The 19,141-nt window shown below is 37.4% G+C and overlaps 1 protein-coding gene across 2 annotated transcripts in view; it reads left to right on the forward strand.

The window, feature by feature from the left end:
• The window catches only part of ZFYVE9 (zinc finger, FYVE domain containing 9), a 237,491-nt gene that overhangs the window by 120,006 nt on the left and 98,344 nt on the right, over positions 1 to 19,141 (forward strand). Inside the window, exons 5-7 of one of the 2 annotated variants that reach the window (XM_006839767.1) lie at positions 3,056 to 3,155; positions 5,957 to 6,133; positions 8,011 to 8,174. In XM_006839767.1, coding sequence (XP_006839830.1) covers positions 3,056 to 3,155; positions 5,957 to 6,133; positions 8,011 to 8,174 — 441 coding nt within the window. The remainder of the gene's footprint in view (positions 1 to 3,055; positions 3,156 to 5,956; positions 6,134 to 8,010; positions 8,175 to 19,141) is intronic. The other variant, XM_006839768.1, reaches the window with a different exon arrangement.

Here is a 19,141-nt window from a genome sequence, read left to right on the forward strand (position 1 = left end):
GTTCAAACCAACCTTGCAGTCCAGCGCATTAACCCACAGCATCACACCAGGACTCCTGACTAATAATGTTATTATTAATAACAGAGCCATTGGAGTCATGTAAATTATGTAACTTTCAGTAGTGGTATAACCCTGATCAATTTTACTTCGCATCTCTGTTAATGATAAATGAATGCTTTTCATAGAACTTTAAAATTCAAGTTAGATAATACATGTAAAATGGTTAGCATTAATACACATTACTATGAACTTGGAGTAATCATTTAACCAACCAAACTCATTTTTTTCAGCTAGAAAATAAAGACACTATATCCCATTCTCCATATATCACAGAGTTTTGATGATTGAAGCCCTGTGAAAACTGCAAATTGGTAATCATAGCAGCTGGATACCTAATTATAACTTGTAGGAAGGGAGATGACCTATCTCACTTTGTCTTTAATATGGCCTCATTCCTTGGGTCGGCTTTGGAAGATGTAAGATACCTCTTGACCATAAAAGATGGCAAAGTAGAATTTACCCTACTGTGAACAATTGTCTACTTGTGTGAAGTTCTATGTGGTAAATGCTTAATGAGTCCAAGAAAATAAATCTTAACAGGAACCTAAGGAGATTCTTGTTGCTTGGTGTGGAAATGATAAAATAGTGATATTACCAGAAGAACAAACCCCAGACAGTAGAAATGAGGTGTAGACATCAGTAGACACCTGCAGGACCAATTTTGGTTGCCTCCTCTAATTTCCTATAGCTGGGGTTGTGCTTATATTTATGACTGATTTGTATATTTTCAATTATTCTTTCCTGGACATGAAAGCAAACCAGTGAAAACAGTTGGTTGGTTATTCCACACATGGTGGTGGTTGTGTGCAGTTGAGTTGATCCAATTCAAAAGGATTCTCTACACGGTTTCTGAGCAGGAAGTCTCACCTTTCTCCCACAGAGCAACTGATGGAGTCAAACTGCTGACCTTGCAGTTAGCAGCTCAATGCATAACCCATTACACCACTGTTGTTGTTGTTAAGTGTCTTCAAGTCAGTTCTAAACCATAGCGACCCTGTAGAGGGTTTCAAAGAAACAGCTGGTGAGCTCAAACTGCTGCCGACCTTGCAGTTCAGACCAACTTTGCAGTCAAATTAACCCACAGCACCACACCAGGACTCCACTAGGTCTCCTTACTTCAAACATAAAAGCAGTTAAAAAAAAAAAAATTAAAACCCCAAAATCCCAATCTTTCTTTGTTTATAACAGTATCAACAGCATATTGCTGTTAGAATCCCTAGTAGTGCAGTGATTTAGCACTCAGTTGCTAATCCAGTGTTAGGGGTTTGAACCCTCCAGCAGCTATGCAGAATGAATATGTAGCAATCTGCTTCTGTAAAGATTGCAGCCTTGGAAACCCTATGGGGCAGTTGTACTCTAGCTGGTAGGGTCACAATGAGCATCAGCTTGATGGCAGTGGAGTTGTAGTTTTGTTTTTGATGTTTTTCCAAACAGGAATAGCAGCTGTTATGTTATACTTTGTATAGGAATTTTGCCTCTAGGCAGTACCCATGTTTCTCCCCACTATATGTATTTTTAATGTGATTTTGACTACTGTTTTTATTTTCAACCAACACTTTCCTAATTGTTGACAGATTTGTAATCTCACACTTGCTTTATGAATTGGGTCTTTTGCCCAGCTTCCTGAGCTGCATTTTCTTTTGGAGTTTTAATTTATCTTTATTTTTTATAACTTTTCATTGTGAATTGGCTGAGGTATACAGAGCAGATCACTTTTCTATTCAACAAGTCATGTTTTCATTTCATGCCATCATTTGCAATTCCCTCCTCTCCTCCCACAATGTAGATCCCACTTTCTTCATGTTTCCCACTTGCATTCCTTCTTTCATAACCCTTTCTACCCTTTCTACTTTGTCCTTTGACAAATGCTGCCCTTTTAATTTTGAATGATTGATTGTTCTAAGGAGTGGCACTTTTCTGATGTCATTGTTCACCTTATAAACCTGTCTGTGGTTTGGTTGATAATTGAGCCACAAGGGTGAGTTCAGTTCCTGGCCTGAAGGGTGACTGAGGGCCATAGTTGCCGGGTGGGGGAATGTTGTTATAGAGTTGGGTTACCCCGTGTCTTATCTAACCATTAAGTCTGGTCTTTTTTAAGATCTTTATTTTTGTTCCTTATTTTTCTCCCGCTCTATCCAGGACCTTCTAATGTGATCCCTTTCAGAGAGGACCACAGTGGTAGCTGGGCACCACCTAGTTTTTCAGGTCTCATTGTGGAGACTGGGGTTTGCCTGGTCCATTAATCCTTTGATTTAATTGTTTCCACATGTCTTTGATTTTCTTCGTCTTTGTTTCTTAAAAGCTTATGAGCAATCATCTAAAGATCAATAATTGTATTTTAGATGACTGCTTATGAGCTTTTAAGTCCCCAGTCACTGCTCATTAAAGTAGAATGTAGAACATTTTCTTTGAAGAGTGTGTTGTGCTAGTTGACTTTGATGCTGACACCCTCTCTACTATGGTCCTGAGCCCCCAGACCCAGCAACTCATTCCCTCAAGGTATTTGGTCATGGCTAATAAGGAGCTCTGGTAGCGTAGTAGTTACGAATCGGGCTGCTATACTCACGATATAGCTGTTCCGCAGAAGGAAGATGAGGTTTTCTGCTCTGTAAAGATTTACAGCCTCGGAAACCCTGTACAGGGTCGCTATGAGTCGAAACCGACTCCACGGCACATAACAACAAGTTTTCCTAGCTTTATCCCTTCTGTGTTCTATGTTCATGTGTATATGAGGGAGCCTCAGAAAGTTATTTGAAAAATGAAATTAAGGGATACTGGAATTTTTTCATGAACTCTTTGAAGCCCTCTCATACTTGCAGCATAGATACATAAACACACATGTAGAAATGTCTTTTGTCAAGCCTATATGTTTGTGTATATCTTTTGAGTTTTTAGTAGTTTAATAAGGTTCCCTATCAGTCAGTATTGGTTAATATGGTTTACTCCCCTTATACTTTGATCCTAAGTAAACTCTACTGTGTTCTTTTTCCTGCAGGTCTTTTGTGCTTCTTGCTGTAGCCTGAAATGTAAGCTGTTATACATGGATAGAAAGGAAGCTAGAGTATGTGTAATCTGCCATTCAGTGCTAATGAGTGGTAAGTATTAGCACAAGTTGATTTCATAGTTACTGAGGCAGAACAGGAGAATTCCTATGGAAAGACTGTTTTTTCCCATCCTTTCTCTACAAGTTATTTACCTTCTCAAATGCCATAACTGTAACTGAAAATATTGAGCTAAATTTCTACATTTTGAAAGTGCATTTCAAAATCTTTATGCCTAATTAAATGAATGGATGATAAAACAGGTAAGTTTGGCAGAAAAAGTAGTTCTTGTTTAAATCTGGTGCTATGTAGCTGTTATGTTGAGATACTATTGAGGGGCAACTATTGACCATCTAGATGATAAGAAATTAAAATTGGGCTGAGGTTTTCCTTTCAAGGAAAGATACTATCTTGTTTCAGAGAATACCATAATAACTTAGAATATATTCTTATTAATACCTTGTTACAGTCATCTTTTCTAAAAATACGTATTTTAGCATATAGGATCAAGGAGCAAGTTTCATTTTTCTGTCAGTTATCTCCTTAATGCTACTTACATTTGTTTTAAGATAATGATTTTGAATTTAGTTTTTATGTGGTAAAAGAATATGGCCAGATAAATATAACTGACCCAATGTTCATCTTTTGTGGGACTGAAAATAAATCCAAGGACATTTCAGTTTTAAGATGAGTATTCTTGTAAAGAAGTATAATAAAATTGGTCAGGTTATAGTATGTTCTCTTTGAATGCATCTTTGTATGCTTGCTAGAACTATTACTAAAACCAATTGGCATCACTATGAACTAGTACTAAAATTAGACAAAAAATGTTGAACTTCGACACTGCTGCCTGGAGGCAGAAACTTGTCTGCTCTGAGCCCGTTCCTGCTCTGTCTGTCTGCATTGCTCATAGTAATGTTTTCCTGTTGCTGGCTTATTAACCTATTGCATGACAGTTCATCTGATCTGTTCAAATCTCCTATAATCCACTCAGTTTCCTCCCATTTCTGAATTCTTATAATTTTAATCAAATATGAATCATTTTCTCTATTCTTAAGAGTCACTTTCCATATGGTGGTTATTCCACTGTTTACTCAATTGATGATATTTATTTCACTGCTTTCATTTTCTGAAACATATCCACTGACAAAACATGCTGCTTAATTATACATTAGGTATTATACCTAATACCTCTTTCATTGGATGAGGTCTTCCAACTTGAGAGAGATTTTTTTATTACTTGGCATAGCTAAAGATGAAGGAAATGGTAGAGGATTCATATGGAATACTTACTTTTTATTAAGTCTAGGAAACCCTTAGCAGGGAATCCTTTAGGTAATCTACACTTCCTAGTTTTCCAACGTCTTTCCTCTCGCATGGCTTAGTCCAGTCTTTTTCTAAATATTTAATTTGATGCTTTTCAGTGTTTCCTATCCCTTTATCCCTTTCTTGTTTTCTCTTCCGCCCCTCTCTTCCTGCCAGTGCTTTCAGAGGAACATAACTTTTGTTACTAGCTTTGTCTTGCAGCTTGGAAATGATAAATATTCATAATCTTATGGATCATTCTTTGATGGTTAATGAGATCAAAAAAATGTGGTGATTTCTATTCCTGGGCATGTGGTATTACTTGAACTTTGTTGTTGTTGTTGTTAAGTGCTGTGGAGTTGATTCTGACTCATAGCAACCCTGTGTAGGGTATCCAAGGAGCGGCTGGTAAATTTGAACCGCCAACCTTGCATTAAAAACCAACATTGCGGTCCAGTGCATTATCCTACAGCGTCATGCAATTTGATAGCTTTCATTTCTATAGTATAGTCCCTTTCATCCTACTGACTGTGAAGATCCTAGTTGATATGTTAGTGTTCAGTTAATAAAATTTTAGGGTATATACAATCTTAACATATTTGTAATCATTCATATTATTTGATCACACATATAATAATGGCACATTTTCATGTTCAAATGGGCCCTGTGCTTTTGAGACACACCAAAGATGTGACTTGGTTGTTATTCCTGGATACTTTTACACAGGTCTATGTATTTGGAAGTTTTTTAGGAACAGAGTCTTAGGAAGATGGTTCTCAGGTGAGATCAGACTGGAGGGACTCCTGGCCCTTTAATAATATGTATTAAACATTGTGCGCCAGGTTCTGTGGCAGTCTCTCATCATGTACCGGAGAAGGACAATTGCACAAAAGGAGAATTCCCAAAAAGAATTTTTTAAATGAGATTTTACCTAACTATGAAGAATCAAAAAGTCTAGAAACAAAAAAATATAATTAAATTATACTCTTCTACACCCTGATTTTTATTTTTGATGTTGTTAAGTGCTGTTGATCCAGTTCTGACTCATAGCCACCCTGTATAGGATTTCAGAAGAGTGGCTCATGAGTTTGACCACTGACCTTGCAATTCAAACAACCTTGCGGTTCAGTACTTATCCTACAGCGCCACACAAGGAGACATTGAATGTTTAAAAAAAAATTTTTTTTTTCCCAAAAAAAGACATAAATGCTATCCCAGTTGCAAATCCTTAAAAGATTTGATGTTATTTTATTCTGCTTAAGGAAATGTTATAGTCTCTTTTAAGAAAGTCTGGAGCCTGGTCATTAACCTCAGACTGATCTGATAAACCCTAGTATCAGAATATCATGCAATTCTTACTAATTGCACTCTAATAGTTTACTCAGCTAAATGGTCTCCTTTATTGAATAAAGTCACCTATCTCTTTAATACCTTCATTAGCTTCATGTGTGTTAATGAGGAGGCGCTGCATTATTTGCCCAGTATTGTGGAGGTCTTGATGTCCATATTTTGCAATCCATTCACATTGATTGTGTCTGTATTTGCTTTAGCTCAAGCCTGGGAGAACATGATGAGTGCCTCAAGCCAGAGCCCTAACCCTAACAATCCTGCTGAATACTGTTCTACTATCCCTCCCTTGCAGCAAGCTCAGGCCTCAGGAGCTCTGAGCTCTCCACCTCCCACTGTGATGGTACCTGTGGGAGTTTTAAAGCACCCTGGAGCAGAAGGTAGGGGATAATGTGCTATTCTCTCTCTTTTTCTTCACCAAGTTCCTCTGAAAAGGTGCTCATAGGACTTTACAGCACAGATCTTTAAAACACTGCAGATAAGTCCCTTTGGGTGGTTATGAAAGTAGAACAAGGTGAGAAATGTGTTGAGACTATTTCTGGGCAAGTAAAGAGGAATATTGAGTTGCCTGATATTTTGCAGACACCTGAAAATATGCCAGTCCCCCCTCCAATTTAAGAATGACGTAATTACACTACTTACACTTGAAAACAGGTACCAAATTCAAAGTGGGCTTATGAAATTCTAGCCTCAGGCCTACCTTAATATTCTTTGTATAAGTTTGGTTGTTGTGAAGTGCCTCATCAGCCGACCCATAGCAACCCTGTGTAGGGTTTCCAAGGAGCAGCTGGTGAGCTTGAACCGCATAAGTTTTAGGAAGTGATAAAGATGAGAATTCCTCCTGCTGACTAACACACTCCTGTATTGTTTTTAAAAGGAAATACATTTCCATTTTCCCTTTTCCTATTTAATCTATTCATATAGAAATATAAAATTATTATTTTAGGCACATAACCAAAACTAAACCAAACTCATTGTTGGGGCGTCAATTCCAACGGATGGTGACCCTACAGGTCACAGTAGAACTGCCCCTTAGCATTTTGGAGACTATAAATCTTTACTGAAGCATACAGCCTCATCTTTCTCCCTTGGAGCAACTGGTAGGTTTGAACTTCAGACCTTGTGATTAGCAAGCAGCCCAACTGTATCATCGATTCTCCTTGTTAGGCACATAGACCATTTTAAAATCCAGAATTTTCATTCTGATTATATCTTATGATAAGTAGAAAATGAATAGGCTTTCTATTTTAATAATATCTTAATGGTTAAGATATTGTTAGATAGCTTTGTAAGTTCAGGAGATTGTGAACAGAAAAAAATAGCTACTATATATTTCTTTAAAGTGTTCTTGTTAAGAAGTTTCCTTTGATAGTAAAAATCAATCTTTATTAATTTGTTTTTGTCTTCTAGCAATAGTCCCTTCCCTGGCTAAACAGCCTTTTGAAGATCACACTCTTCCCCATTTTTCTTCTTTTCAGATCATCCCTTAGTCATACTCCTTGAATTTTTATCAATTCAGGTTTTCTTTCTTAAAATCTTTATTCTCTTTACTTCATTTGTTGTTTTTGTTGTTCTTCCCTAGTCTCTCTTTCTCTTTTGGTTGTTTGATTTCTAAAACTAGATTTAAAGAGATCATTTCCAGCCTTTTGCCTGTCTTTTTATTAAAATGCAAACTCCTTTCTATTGCCAGGTCAGTCTTTTTCTTCTTCAGTAACACTTTAGCCAAAGATCTGGTCAATTTGCTTAAAATTCTTACATACCTCTGCCAATTCTTTCTTTATTAATGAATAATTCTTCAACAGTCTTTTGCCTTTAAAAATACCTTATCACTTTTCTAGTTATTGTAGTCCTGAGGAAACCTTACTTTTATATGTGGAGTTAATTGCTAGGACTCCCCCACCCCCACCCCCGGAATTAATTTACTTCCTAAACATTTATAAAAAAGCCTTCCTTAGTTTCTCTGCAGTGATATGGAGTAGAATATGTAACATAATCACTGGTGAATTTAAGAGCTCTTAATAATTTAAAGCAAAGAGTTATAAATCTTTGCCTATAACCTATAGAAATAAAATGTATTTAAATGCTTATATTCATTTATAACCACTTTTACACACAGTTATGGCCCTGATGTTTATCATTGTAATATGCTAAATAGTGATTTCTTTGTACATCTGGAATTGGTGACCTTCTCTTCTTTTATGTTAGAAAGCGTACCAATGTCACATTGATACCTGTTGTATTTTTCTGGCCCCTCAAGTGGCTCAGCCCAGAGAGCAGAGGCGAGTTTGGTTTGCTGATGGGATCTTGCCCAATGGAGAAGTTGCTGATGCAGCCAAATTAACAATGAATGGAACTTCCTCTGCAGGAACCCTAGCTGTGTCACATGATCCAGTCAAGACAGCCAGTCCTCTACCAGCAGAGGTAAGAATACAAAACAGCAACCTAGGGAGTGCCTACTGTACTCAGTATTGTGCGCCCTCTGTCCTGTCTTTTTCTAAACTAGTGACCTTTCTGTGAAGCCCTGTAAACTTGAGATACATACAGTCAGATCACTGATTACACAGGTATAATGCACACATGATAAAGCATTTCTTATATAGAACTGTTTACAAAACTGAGTACAAATACTCTGGCAATATTGAAAGCTCATTTACATTATTAAAAATCACATTTTGTGTCTCTCTCTCTGCCACCTTCTTCCACTCTTTCTTCCTTAGGTTCCAAGATACCCAAGACTTCATAACTGTTCATTGTCTCCCATGTCTTACCATTGTTTGCACTCTAAGAGTGTCTTATGCAATTATTCCCAATTCACATTCTCATGTTAATTGGGAATAATAGCCCTTAGTTTTCTTATTACAGATTGATAATCTGTAAAAAAGAGTTTAGCTGTTCCAGCCAGCACTTGGATTACATTGATTTCAATAAAAAACTTTATGGGAATATAACATAATTCACTAATGTTGTATATATTTATTTTTAATCATATTAAGCAAATGAATTAAATGTGTGTGTATAGTATAGTTATTAACTGCTTTCGAGTTGGTTCTGACAAACAGCGACCCTATATAAGGTTTCTGAGGAGCACCTAGAGGATTTGAACTGCTGACCTTGTGGTTAAAATTCCTGTGCTTATCCTTTCAGGATCCCTGTGTGTGAATATAACATATGTGTATATGTGTGTGTGTGTGAAGCAATTTCTTTCAGGTTTTTGGAAAAGAAAGAAGTAACTCATGCCTCGCCTTCTTCTACAGCCCACTGGTTTTTTCCTAGATATGAAACATCAGCTGTTCTTGTTTAATATGTATTTGGAAGTTGTTCAGGAGAGACAGATTCTTAAGAAAGCTGTCCTTGGGTGAGGTCCAACTAGAGATAATCCTGGCCCCTTGATGATGTTGTTGTTGTTAAGTGCCATCGAGTCGGTTCCAGCTCATAGTGATCCAGTATAAGGTTTCTGAGAAGTGACGGGTGGGTTTGAATCACCAGTCTTGCAGTTAGAAGTCCAGTGCTATCCTGTAGCGCCACATCAGGGCTCATAATATGATATTGTTGTTGTTATTGATTAGTGCCATCAAGTCGGTTCTAACACATAGTGACTGACCCAGTATAGGGTTTCTAAGGAGTATCTGCTGGATTAGAACTGCCAACCTTTCAGTTCAAACTGACCTGGAAGTCCACAGCTTATCCTATATTGTAACATCGGGACGTCAGTATGATGTTAGCTGTGGGTTTTTTCATATGTGGCCATATTAAGGCAGGTTTTTTTTTCCTACTCTTAGTTTATTGAGTGTCTTTATTATAAAGCAAAACCTGTGAAACTTATATATGTATATATTTTGTTGTTGTTGTTGTTGTTAAGTGCTGTTGAGTCGGTTCCGTCTCATAGCAATCCTATATAGGATTTCCAAGGAGTGGTGGTGAGCTTGAACTGCTGACCTTGCAGTTCAAACCGACTTTATAGTACAGCGCAGTAACCTGCAGTGCCACACCAGGATTCCTGTATATATATATATATATATATATAAAGATAAGTTTAGATCAAAAAAATAGTTCACAATTGTAGAGATGGGAGAGTCCCAACTCCAGGTCAAATGAACCAAGCTCATCAGGCAAGCAGGTAGGGCAGGCAGGTAGGTAATAGAGTAGGCCACTGAAGTCCAAAGAACCAGGGGCTAGAGGATGAGCCAGATATAAGATCCAGAACCAGCAAAAAGCAAACATGCTTTTCCTGAGTGTCCAGTATATTGGAAACAGACCACATCCCAGGGGAAACATCCTTTCAATTGATTGGCTGCTCATAGCCAATCAACATAGAGTTAACTACACTGTAGTATTCTCACCATGGGGATAACCACATCTCAGCTGCCAAACCACTGGGAATCCTGGCCCAGTCAGGTTAACACAAAATCTTAAGCATCACAGAAGCCTTAATAAACAGTTCTACTCTGTCTTGTGGGATCACTGTGCATCAGAATCAGCTTAATGTTAAAGGGTTATTATATGTGTTAATTTTTAGAAATAAAATTAGAGAATCAAAGTTAGGCTAAAGTTTTTACTCCTAAAGTTTTTATAAATTTATTGGTACTAATTATTTATATTTGTAGTCCTGGTGTGGCATGGTGGGATAAGGCACTGAACTGCAAGATCAGTTTGAACCACAAAGTCAGCAGTTCAGACTCACCAGCTGCTCCTTAGACACCCTACACAGGGCTGCTGTGAGTCAGAACTGAATCTATGGCACTTAACAGCAATAAATTATGTTTAGTAATTTTTTTTAGAAATATCATCGTGATGTCCCATGGAGTAGGTTCTGACTCATAGCGGCCCTGTACAGGGTTTCCAAGACTGTAAGTCTTTATGGGAGCAGAAAGCCTCATCTTTCTCTCCCACAGAACAGCTGGTAGTTTCGAACTGTAGACCTTAAAGTTTGCAGCTCAATTCGTAATCACTACACTACCAGAGCTCCTTTTTAGAAATTTAGATCCCACATAATATTGAATTTGGTCATAGTTGAAATTGCATGTCAAGATTTGATTTATTGATTTCCAGAATTGAGTTACCTGTTTGGTAAAAGGAAATGAAAGCATGGAGAATAGTTAGAGGAGCTAGAGGACTTCAATTTGAAGACAAGAAAACTTTATTAACATGAATAGCTGTCTTCAAATATTTCTAAGTCTTTTTGAGATTTTTAGGGTTCCAGAGAACAAGAGAAAGCTAAATCATATCCTTCTGTACAACTACACAGTGACTTTCTCAAGAGTCTTCTGTTTTATCCCCAACTCTTTATTTGGAAAAACTTTCAAGACCACAGAAAAGTTGCAATAATAATATAATGAACACTTAATATGCTGTTTTCCAATATTCATCAGTTGTCCTTTTGCCACCTTTTTTATGCCTTGATATACATACAAACACATGTGCATACACACATACATAAATACACATTTTTGATGGACCATTTGAGAATTAATTCCATTTCACCACTTAATAATTTATAATGTATTTCCTAAGAACAAGTTTTCTCATATAGCAATACTATTATCACATGAGGAAATTCAACATTATATAATAACGTTACTTAATGTGTAGCCCACTAGTCATCTGTCAGTTTGTCAGACTGCGGTGGCTTGTGTGTTGCTGGGATTCTGGAAGCTATGTCACAGGTATTTTAAATGCAAGCAAGGTCAGCTATGGTGGACAGGTTTCAGCTGAGCTTCCAGATGAAGACAGACTAGGAAGAAGGGGAGATGAACTACTTCATAATATTTAGTAACTGAAAACCTTATGGATAGCACCAGAATATTGAATATTGAAATACGACGAAGAACACCAAAATATTGTCAGATATAGTGCCCAACATATGAAGAGCTGCCTCTTCAAAGTAAAGTTGACCATAACACTGTGAAGTAAAGTCTTTGTGACCTTCATTTGCTGATGGGGCACAAGGCAAAATGAGAAACAGCTATAAACACCCATTAATAATTGGAACATGGGATGTATGAAGTATGAATCTTGGAAAATTGGAAATTGTAAAAAATGAAATTGAGTGCATAAACATTGATATCTTAGGCATTAGTGAGCTGAAATAGACTGGCATTTGCAATTTTGAATCTGGCAATCACATGGTTTACTATGCCTGGAATGAAAAGTTAAAGAAGAATGGCATAGCATTCATCATCAAAAAGAACATTTCAAGACCTATCTTGAAGTACAACACGGTCTGTGATAGGATAATATCCATACACCTATAAGGAAGACCAGAATCCTGGTGTGGTACTGTGGGCTAATGTGTCAGACTGCAAAGTTATTTGAACTACAAGATCAGTGGTTCAAGCTCCTTTGAAACCCTATACAGGGTTGCTATGGGTTGGAACTGACTCGACCGCACTTAACAACAACAACAAGGAAGTCTGTTGAAAACACTATTACTCAAATTTACCCACCAACTACTAAAGCCAGTGATGATGAATTTGAAGAATTCTACCAACATCTTCAGTCTGAAATGCAGTCACAATGTATTAATAATTACTAGTGATTGGAATGCAAAGGTTGAAACAGAGGAAGGATCTGTAGTGGAAAATACGGCCTTGGTAATAGAAATGATGCTAGAATCGCATGGTAGAATTTTGCAAGACCAATGACTTTTTCATTGCAAATACCTTTTTTAAACAACATAAAAGACAATTATACGCATGGACCTTATCACATAGAAAACACAGAAATCAAATTGACTATATCTGTGGAAAGAGATGGTAGAAAAGCCAAAACAAGGCCAGGGGCAGACTGTGGAACAGACCATCAATTGCTCATATGCAAGTTGAGGATGGAGCTGAAGAAAATTAAAACAAGTCCACCAGAGTAAAAATATGACTTGGATCATATCCCACCTGAATTTAGCTATCATGTCTAGAACGGATTTGATGTATTAGATACTAAAGACCGAAGACCAGAAGAGTTATGGGATGACATCATATAGGAAGAAAGCAAAAGGTCATTAAGAAGAAAAGAAAGAACGAAAAAGACCAAAATGGATGTCAGAAGAAACTCTGAAACTTACTCTCCAGCATAGAGATGCTAGAGCAAATGGAAGAAATGAGGAGGTAAAAGAGCTAACTATACAATTTCAAAGAGCAGTTCGAGAAGACAAGGTCAAATATTATAACAAAATGTGTAAAGACCTGGAGTTAGAAAACCAAAAGGGAAGAACACACAAGCTGAGGGAACTGAGGGAAAAAAATCAAGCCTCAACTTGCAACGTTGAAGGATTTTATGGGCAAAATATTGAATGATAAAGAAAGCATCAAAAGGAGATGGAAAGAATACACAGAGTCACGGTACCAAAGAGAAATAGTCAATGTTCAACCATTACAAAAGGTAGCATATGATAAAAAACCAGTGATATTGAAGGAAAAAGTCCAAAGCGCATTTAAGGCATTGGTAAAGAACAAGGCACCGGGAATTGATGGAATACAAATTGAAATCTTTAAACAAACTGTAGCCACTCACTCATCTATGCAAAGAAATTTCAAAGACAGCAACCTGACCACCTGACTGGAAGAGATGCATATTTATTCCCATTCCAAAGAGAGGTGACCCAATGGAATGTGGAAATCATCAGACAGTATCATTACTATCACATGAAAGTAAAATCTTGTAAAGATAATACAAAAATGTCTGCAACCATACATTGATAGAGAACTTCCTGAGGTTCAAGCCAGATTCAGAAGAGGAGGTAGAACAAAGGATATCAATGCTGAAGTCAGATGGATCTTGGCTGACAGCAGAGAATACCAGAAAGATGTTTTCATGGGCTTTATTGACTCTGCAAAGGCTTTTGAATGTGTGGCTCATGACAGGCTATGGACAGCATTGTGGAGAATAAGTATTCCAGAACACTTCATTGTGCTCATGAGGAACCTATACATATACCAAGAGGCAGTTGGTTGAGTCGAACAAGGGAACACCAAATGGTTTAAATTTAGGAAAGATGTGCACCAGGGTTGTATTCTTTCACCATATTTATTCAGACTGTGTGCTGAATAAATAATCCAAGAAGTACGATTATATGAAGAAAAACATGGCGTTGGGATGGAGGAAGACTCATTAACAACCTGTGAGATGCAAATGATACAAACTTGCTTGCTGAAAGTTAGAGGACTTAAAATATTGATGAAAATCAAAGAACACACTTTTGGTATAGATTTGACCTCAACATAAAGAAAACAAAAATCCTTACCACTGGACCAATAAACAACATCCATATATAAATGGAGAAAAGATTGAAGTTGTCAAAGACTTCATTCTGCTCAGATCAACCATCAACACCCATGAAGGTGATAGTCAAGAAATCAAATGACATAGTGTATTAGGCAAATCTGTTGCACATGACCTCTTTGAAGTGTTCAAGAGCAAAGATGTTAGTTTTGGGACTAAGATGCCAAGGTATTTTCAGTAAGTTTGAGGACTAAGTTGCCATGATATTTTCAGTAAACTCATATGCATGTAAAGGAGCTCTGGTATTGTAGTGGTTACGAGTCAGGCTGCTAACCTCACGGTCAGCAGTTCTAAACTACTAGCTGTTCTGCAGGAGAAAGATGAGGCTTTCTGCTCTGGTAAAGATTTACAACCTCAGGAACCTTATGCAGGGTCGCTATGAGTTGGAACCGATTCCCCAACACACTACCACCACATGCATGTAAAAGTTGGACCATGAATAAGGAAGACCATAGAAGAATTGATGCATTTGAGTTATGGTGTTGGAAGAGAATATTAAAAGTACCATGGACTGTGAAAAGAACAAACGAATCTGTGTTCAAAGAAGTACAGCCAAAATGCTCCTTGGAAGCAAGCAGGGCCAGACTTCGTCTCTTACACTTTGGATAGATTATCAGCAGGGATCAGTCCCTGAAGAAGGATATCATGTTTGGTAAAGTGGAGGCTTGGAGAAAAAGAGGAAGACCCCCAATAGTGGCACCAGCAATGGGCTCAAATGTAGCAATAATTGTGAGATTGGTGCAGGACTGAGCAGTGTTTCATTCTGTTGTGCAAAGGGTCACTATTTGTAGGTACCAACTCGATGGCACCTAACAACAATAGCAATGTATAATCCAATTAATATTTCCCAATTGTCCCAAAAAATTTCTTTATAATTTTCTGTCTTTCTTCCATACACATACACACACATGCTTATATATTTAAATTTTTTTAAAAATCAAGATCTCGTTGAGGATCACAGTGTATGAAATTATCTTTAGATTTCTTTGATTTCCTTTAGAAGAGCTCCCTAAGTTTTTTAAAACAGATTTTTCATATTAGTAACATTATTGAATCATCTTAAGCCATGTTTTGTATAATGTCTTTCAATCTTTTCCACAAACTATTTGAAACCCACTTGTGTTTGTCTGATTTTGTTTCTCATGATTGGTTTCATATTGATCATTTTGGCAATAATGATAATAATATATAAGTGATATATTATTTAATGCATGCCATCAAGAATCACATGTCAGCCAGCAGTAGTATGGCAAGGCCCTAGGGACTCCTGGGCCCAGAGACAGTGATATGGCCACAGAGGACTAGAGCAGAGAGTGAAGTGTCCAGCTGATAAGAGGTGAGGGGAGATGTACAAGAATACCCATACTTGCAGATAATACCCACTTGACCTGGCTTCAATGGCTGGATCAGAACTCTACTAGAAGAAGAAAAAAAGAGTAATCCACTACAATTTGATAAACTGGACCTATACTTATGGATGTAGTAGCTCAAAAGAGGGAATAAATCTTGACAGTGAGGATCATTCCCACACCCTCGATACACAGGGTTGACAGGGATGGGCAACTTAAATATTGGCTATCCAAAATGGGAGAGAGGGGCAGGCTAGAAAGGCAAGAAGTGACTTGCTTACAAGCTTTCAAGAGGGAGCCTGGTTCCAGAGGTGGCATGGGAAGGTAGAATCTCCACTGAGTGGTTTCCAATCTGTTGGGACAGAGCTGATGAAAAGAGATGGGGATAGGACTTTTGTGGTTCAACAGTGAATAATTGCTATCAGGACAGACTGTGAGGGTCAGAAATGTAAAGGCAGATATTTTGTAACAAAAGGAGGGGAGTGGTTGATTTTGCAGTCCAGGAGCAGAGGTCCCTGGGACCATCAAGTGCAAAGAGCGGAGTGCGGGACCCTACCCAGAGAAGCAATGACACCAGAAATAGAGGCAGAGATGATGATGTGGCGAGATGGAGCAGCTCGGGACTCTGGACTCCGAGAAGGAGAGGGGGAGCTGTGTGCTGACGGCCAGGGGGCAGACTTGAGGGCTGTTCCTTTGGTTGTTTGATGATGCATGGAGGGTATTGTATTCATTGCAATGAAATGAAATACAATAGGATGAATGTAAAGCTGGTGTTCTCCCGTATAAACTATCACATAATTCACAATAAAAAACTTAGGGGGGAAAAAAAAGAATCACATGTTATCAGTTTGGCAGTTGGTTAAGGTGATGTCTGTTGTATTTCTCCTTTACAAAAGTACCTTTTTCCCTTTCAATTAATAGATAATACAAGATATGAAACTTTGGGACTATGAATATCCTGTTCCCCAGCAATCTTTCATACAGCAATTTTATTGTTATTTGGTGATTGCTGAGTCTAATAGCTACAGCCTTAGGCCCCCTTCAAGCTTTACCCCCAGGCATCATCTTGCAACCAATTTTTGTTGTTGTTAAGTGCTTTCAAATCGGTTCCAACTTATTACGACCCTGTATAGGATTTCCAAGGAGTGGCTGGTAAAGTTGAACCACTGACCTTGAGGTTCAAACCAACCTTGCAGTTGTTGTTGTTAAATACCATGGAGTCGGTTCCGACACATAGTGACCCTGCACAGGATTTCTGAGGCTGTAAATCTGTACAGGAGCTGAATGCCTCATCTTTCTCCCGTGGAACTGCTGGTAGTTTGAAACTGCCGACCTTGAGGTTAGCAGCCCGATTTATAACCACTGTGCTACTGGAGCTCCTTGACCTTGCAAAAGGCATGCCTATAAAGTGAACAGTAAAATACTTGTGTGCAGCACACTTCTCAGAATTATCAACCATACTACATCAAAAGGGCAGTATTTGCCCTAAAACAGTGGTCAAAATACAGGATAGGGGAGGAAATAAGAATGAATGGTAAGAGGGAACCTAGGGAGGAAGTGGAAAGAGTACTGTTACTCTAAGGGAATTGTAATTAATATTATGACATAAACTGTATAAATTGTTGAATTTAAAACAAATTTGCTTTGTAAATTTCACCCAACTATACTAAAATAAAAGCAACTATAGTGTTTACGTTGTTAAGTACCGTCAAGTCAGTTCTGACTCATAGTAACCCTGTATAGAGTTTCCAAGGAGCAGCTGGTGGGTTTGATCTGCTGACCTGTGGTTTGCAGTCCAGTGCTGATCCTACAGCAACCATGCCAGGAGTCCTATAGTGCTTATATAATGATAATTTTCTCTTTTTATTAAATTTCTTTTTATGTCTGTTAGTTTGTATGATCAGTTGTTTTTGTTCTTTATTGTGGTAAATTATAGATAGCATAAAAATTTTTTAAGTGTGCAATTCATTGATATTAATTACTTTCACAGTGTAGCACAGCCATCACCACTATCTTGTCCCAAAAATGTTGTTGCTCCAAACAGAAACTCTACCTTTTAAGCAATAATTTCCCAGTACCCCTTCTTTTTAGCCCATCGTGTCCTCTATGAATTTATGATATTCTAACTATTCCAAATAAATAGAATCATACAATATTTATCCTTTTATGGCTGGCTTATTTTCTTGCACATAATGTTTCAAAGATGCTTGTACTATATATCAGAACATTTTTATGACTTAATAATATTCCTATATATGTATATTTGTACTATCTTTTGTTTACCACTCTTCAAATAAACTGATGGATACTTGGGATGATTTGCCTTTTGACTCTTGTGAATAATGCTGCAGTGAACATTGATATATTGGTTTGTTTGTGTTCCTGCCTTCACTTCTGGGTTCAGACCTATGATTGGGATTGCTGAGTTGTATAGTAGTTCTGTGTTCTAATCTTTGAGGAGCCAACAGACTTTTGCACAGTGACTGTCTCATTTTGCATTCCCACCACCAAGAGTTACCAGTATCTCAGCAACCATACCAACTTAGTTTTCACTTTTGTTTTGTTTTTATTGTTGCCATTACTAATAGAAATGAGGTGGTATCTCATTGTAAATTTGATTTACATCTCCCTAATGACTCTTGATAGAGTCCTGGTGTGGCGCTATGGGTTAATGCAAAGCGGTTTGAACTGCAAGGTCAGCAGTTCAAGCTCACCAGCTGCTCCTCGGAAACCTATACAGGATCGCTATGGGTCAGAACTGACTCAACAGCACTTAACAACAACAATGACTCATGATGTGGCACTGTAGAATAAGCACTAGACCGTGAACCACAAGGTCAGTGGTTCAAACCCACCAGCTGCTCCTCAGAAACCCTACACAAGGTTGCTATGAGTCAGAACTGGCTTGACGGCACTTAACAACAACAACAATAATGTCTAATGACATTAAGCATCATTTCATGTACTTGTGGTCATTTGAGTATCATCTTTAATTAAATGTATTTTCCAGTACTCCCGTTTTTCGATTGAGTAATTTTCTTTTTTGTTTTAAGTTGTGTTATTTTTTTATGTCTTTTTTTTTTTTAGACCCTTATTGGGTATACGGTTTCCAAAAATTTTCTCTGCACCAAGGTTTTTAATTTTAATGAAGTTTATTTTATCTAGTTTTCCTTTTATTACCTATGCTTTTTATGTCATATGAGAAACCATGACTAAATTCAAGGCCATAAGATTTGTCCCTGTCTTTTTCTTGTAAGAATTTTATAGTTTTTGCTCTTAAATTCAGGTCTTTGTTCAATTTTTAGTTACTTTTTTGTACATAGCATGAAGGTCTAATTTCATTATTTCATATGTAGAAATAATAGTTGTTCCAGCACCATTTGTTAAAGAGTTTATTATTTTTTTTCTCATTAAGTGGACTTGACACCCTTGTTGAAAATTAATTGGTCATAATTCTATGGGTTTATATCTAGACTCTCAATTTTCTTCCATTGGTCTGTATATATATTCTTATGCCAGTACCACGCTGTTTTGATTATTGTAGCTCTGTAATAAGTTTTGAAATTGGAAAGTGTGAATCCTCCAATTTTGTTCTTTTTCAAAGTTGTTTGGCTCTTCAGAGTCCTTTGTAATTCCTTATGAATTTTAGGATGGGTTTTACCTTTTTTTTTTTTTTTTTAATGTTTTATTGTGAATTATGTAGTAGTTTACATGGGAGAACATTAGTTTTACATTCATCCTATCGTACATCATTTCACTGCCATG

Source organism: Chrysochloris asiatica, unplaced genomic scaffold (genome assembly GCF_000296735.1).
Source record: "Chrysochloris asiatica unplaced genomic scaffold, ChrAsi1.0 scaffold00026, whole genome shotgun sequence".
Classification (NCBI taxonomy): Eukaryota; Metazoa; Chordata; class Mammalia; order Afrosoricida; family Chrysochloridae; genus Chrysochloris; species Chrysochloris asiatica.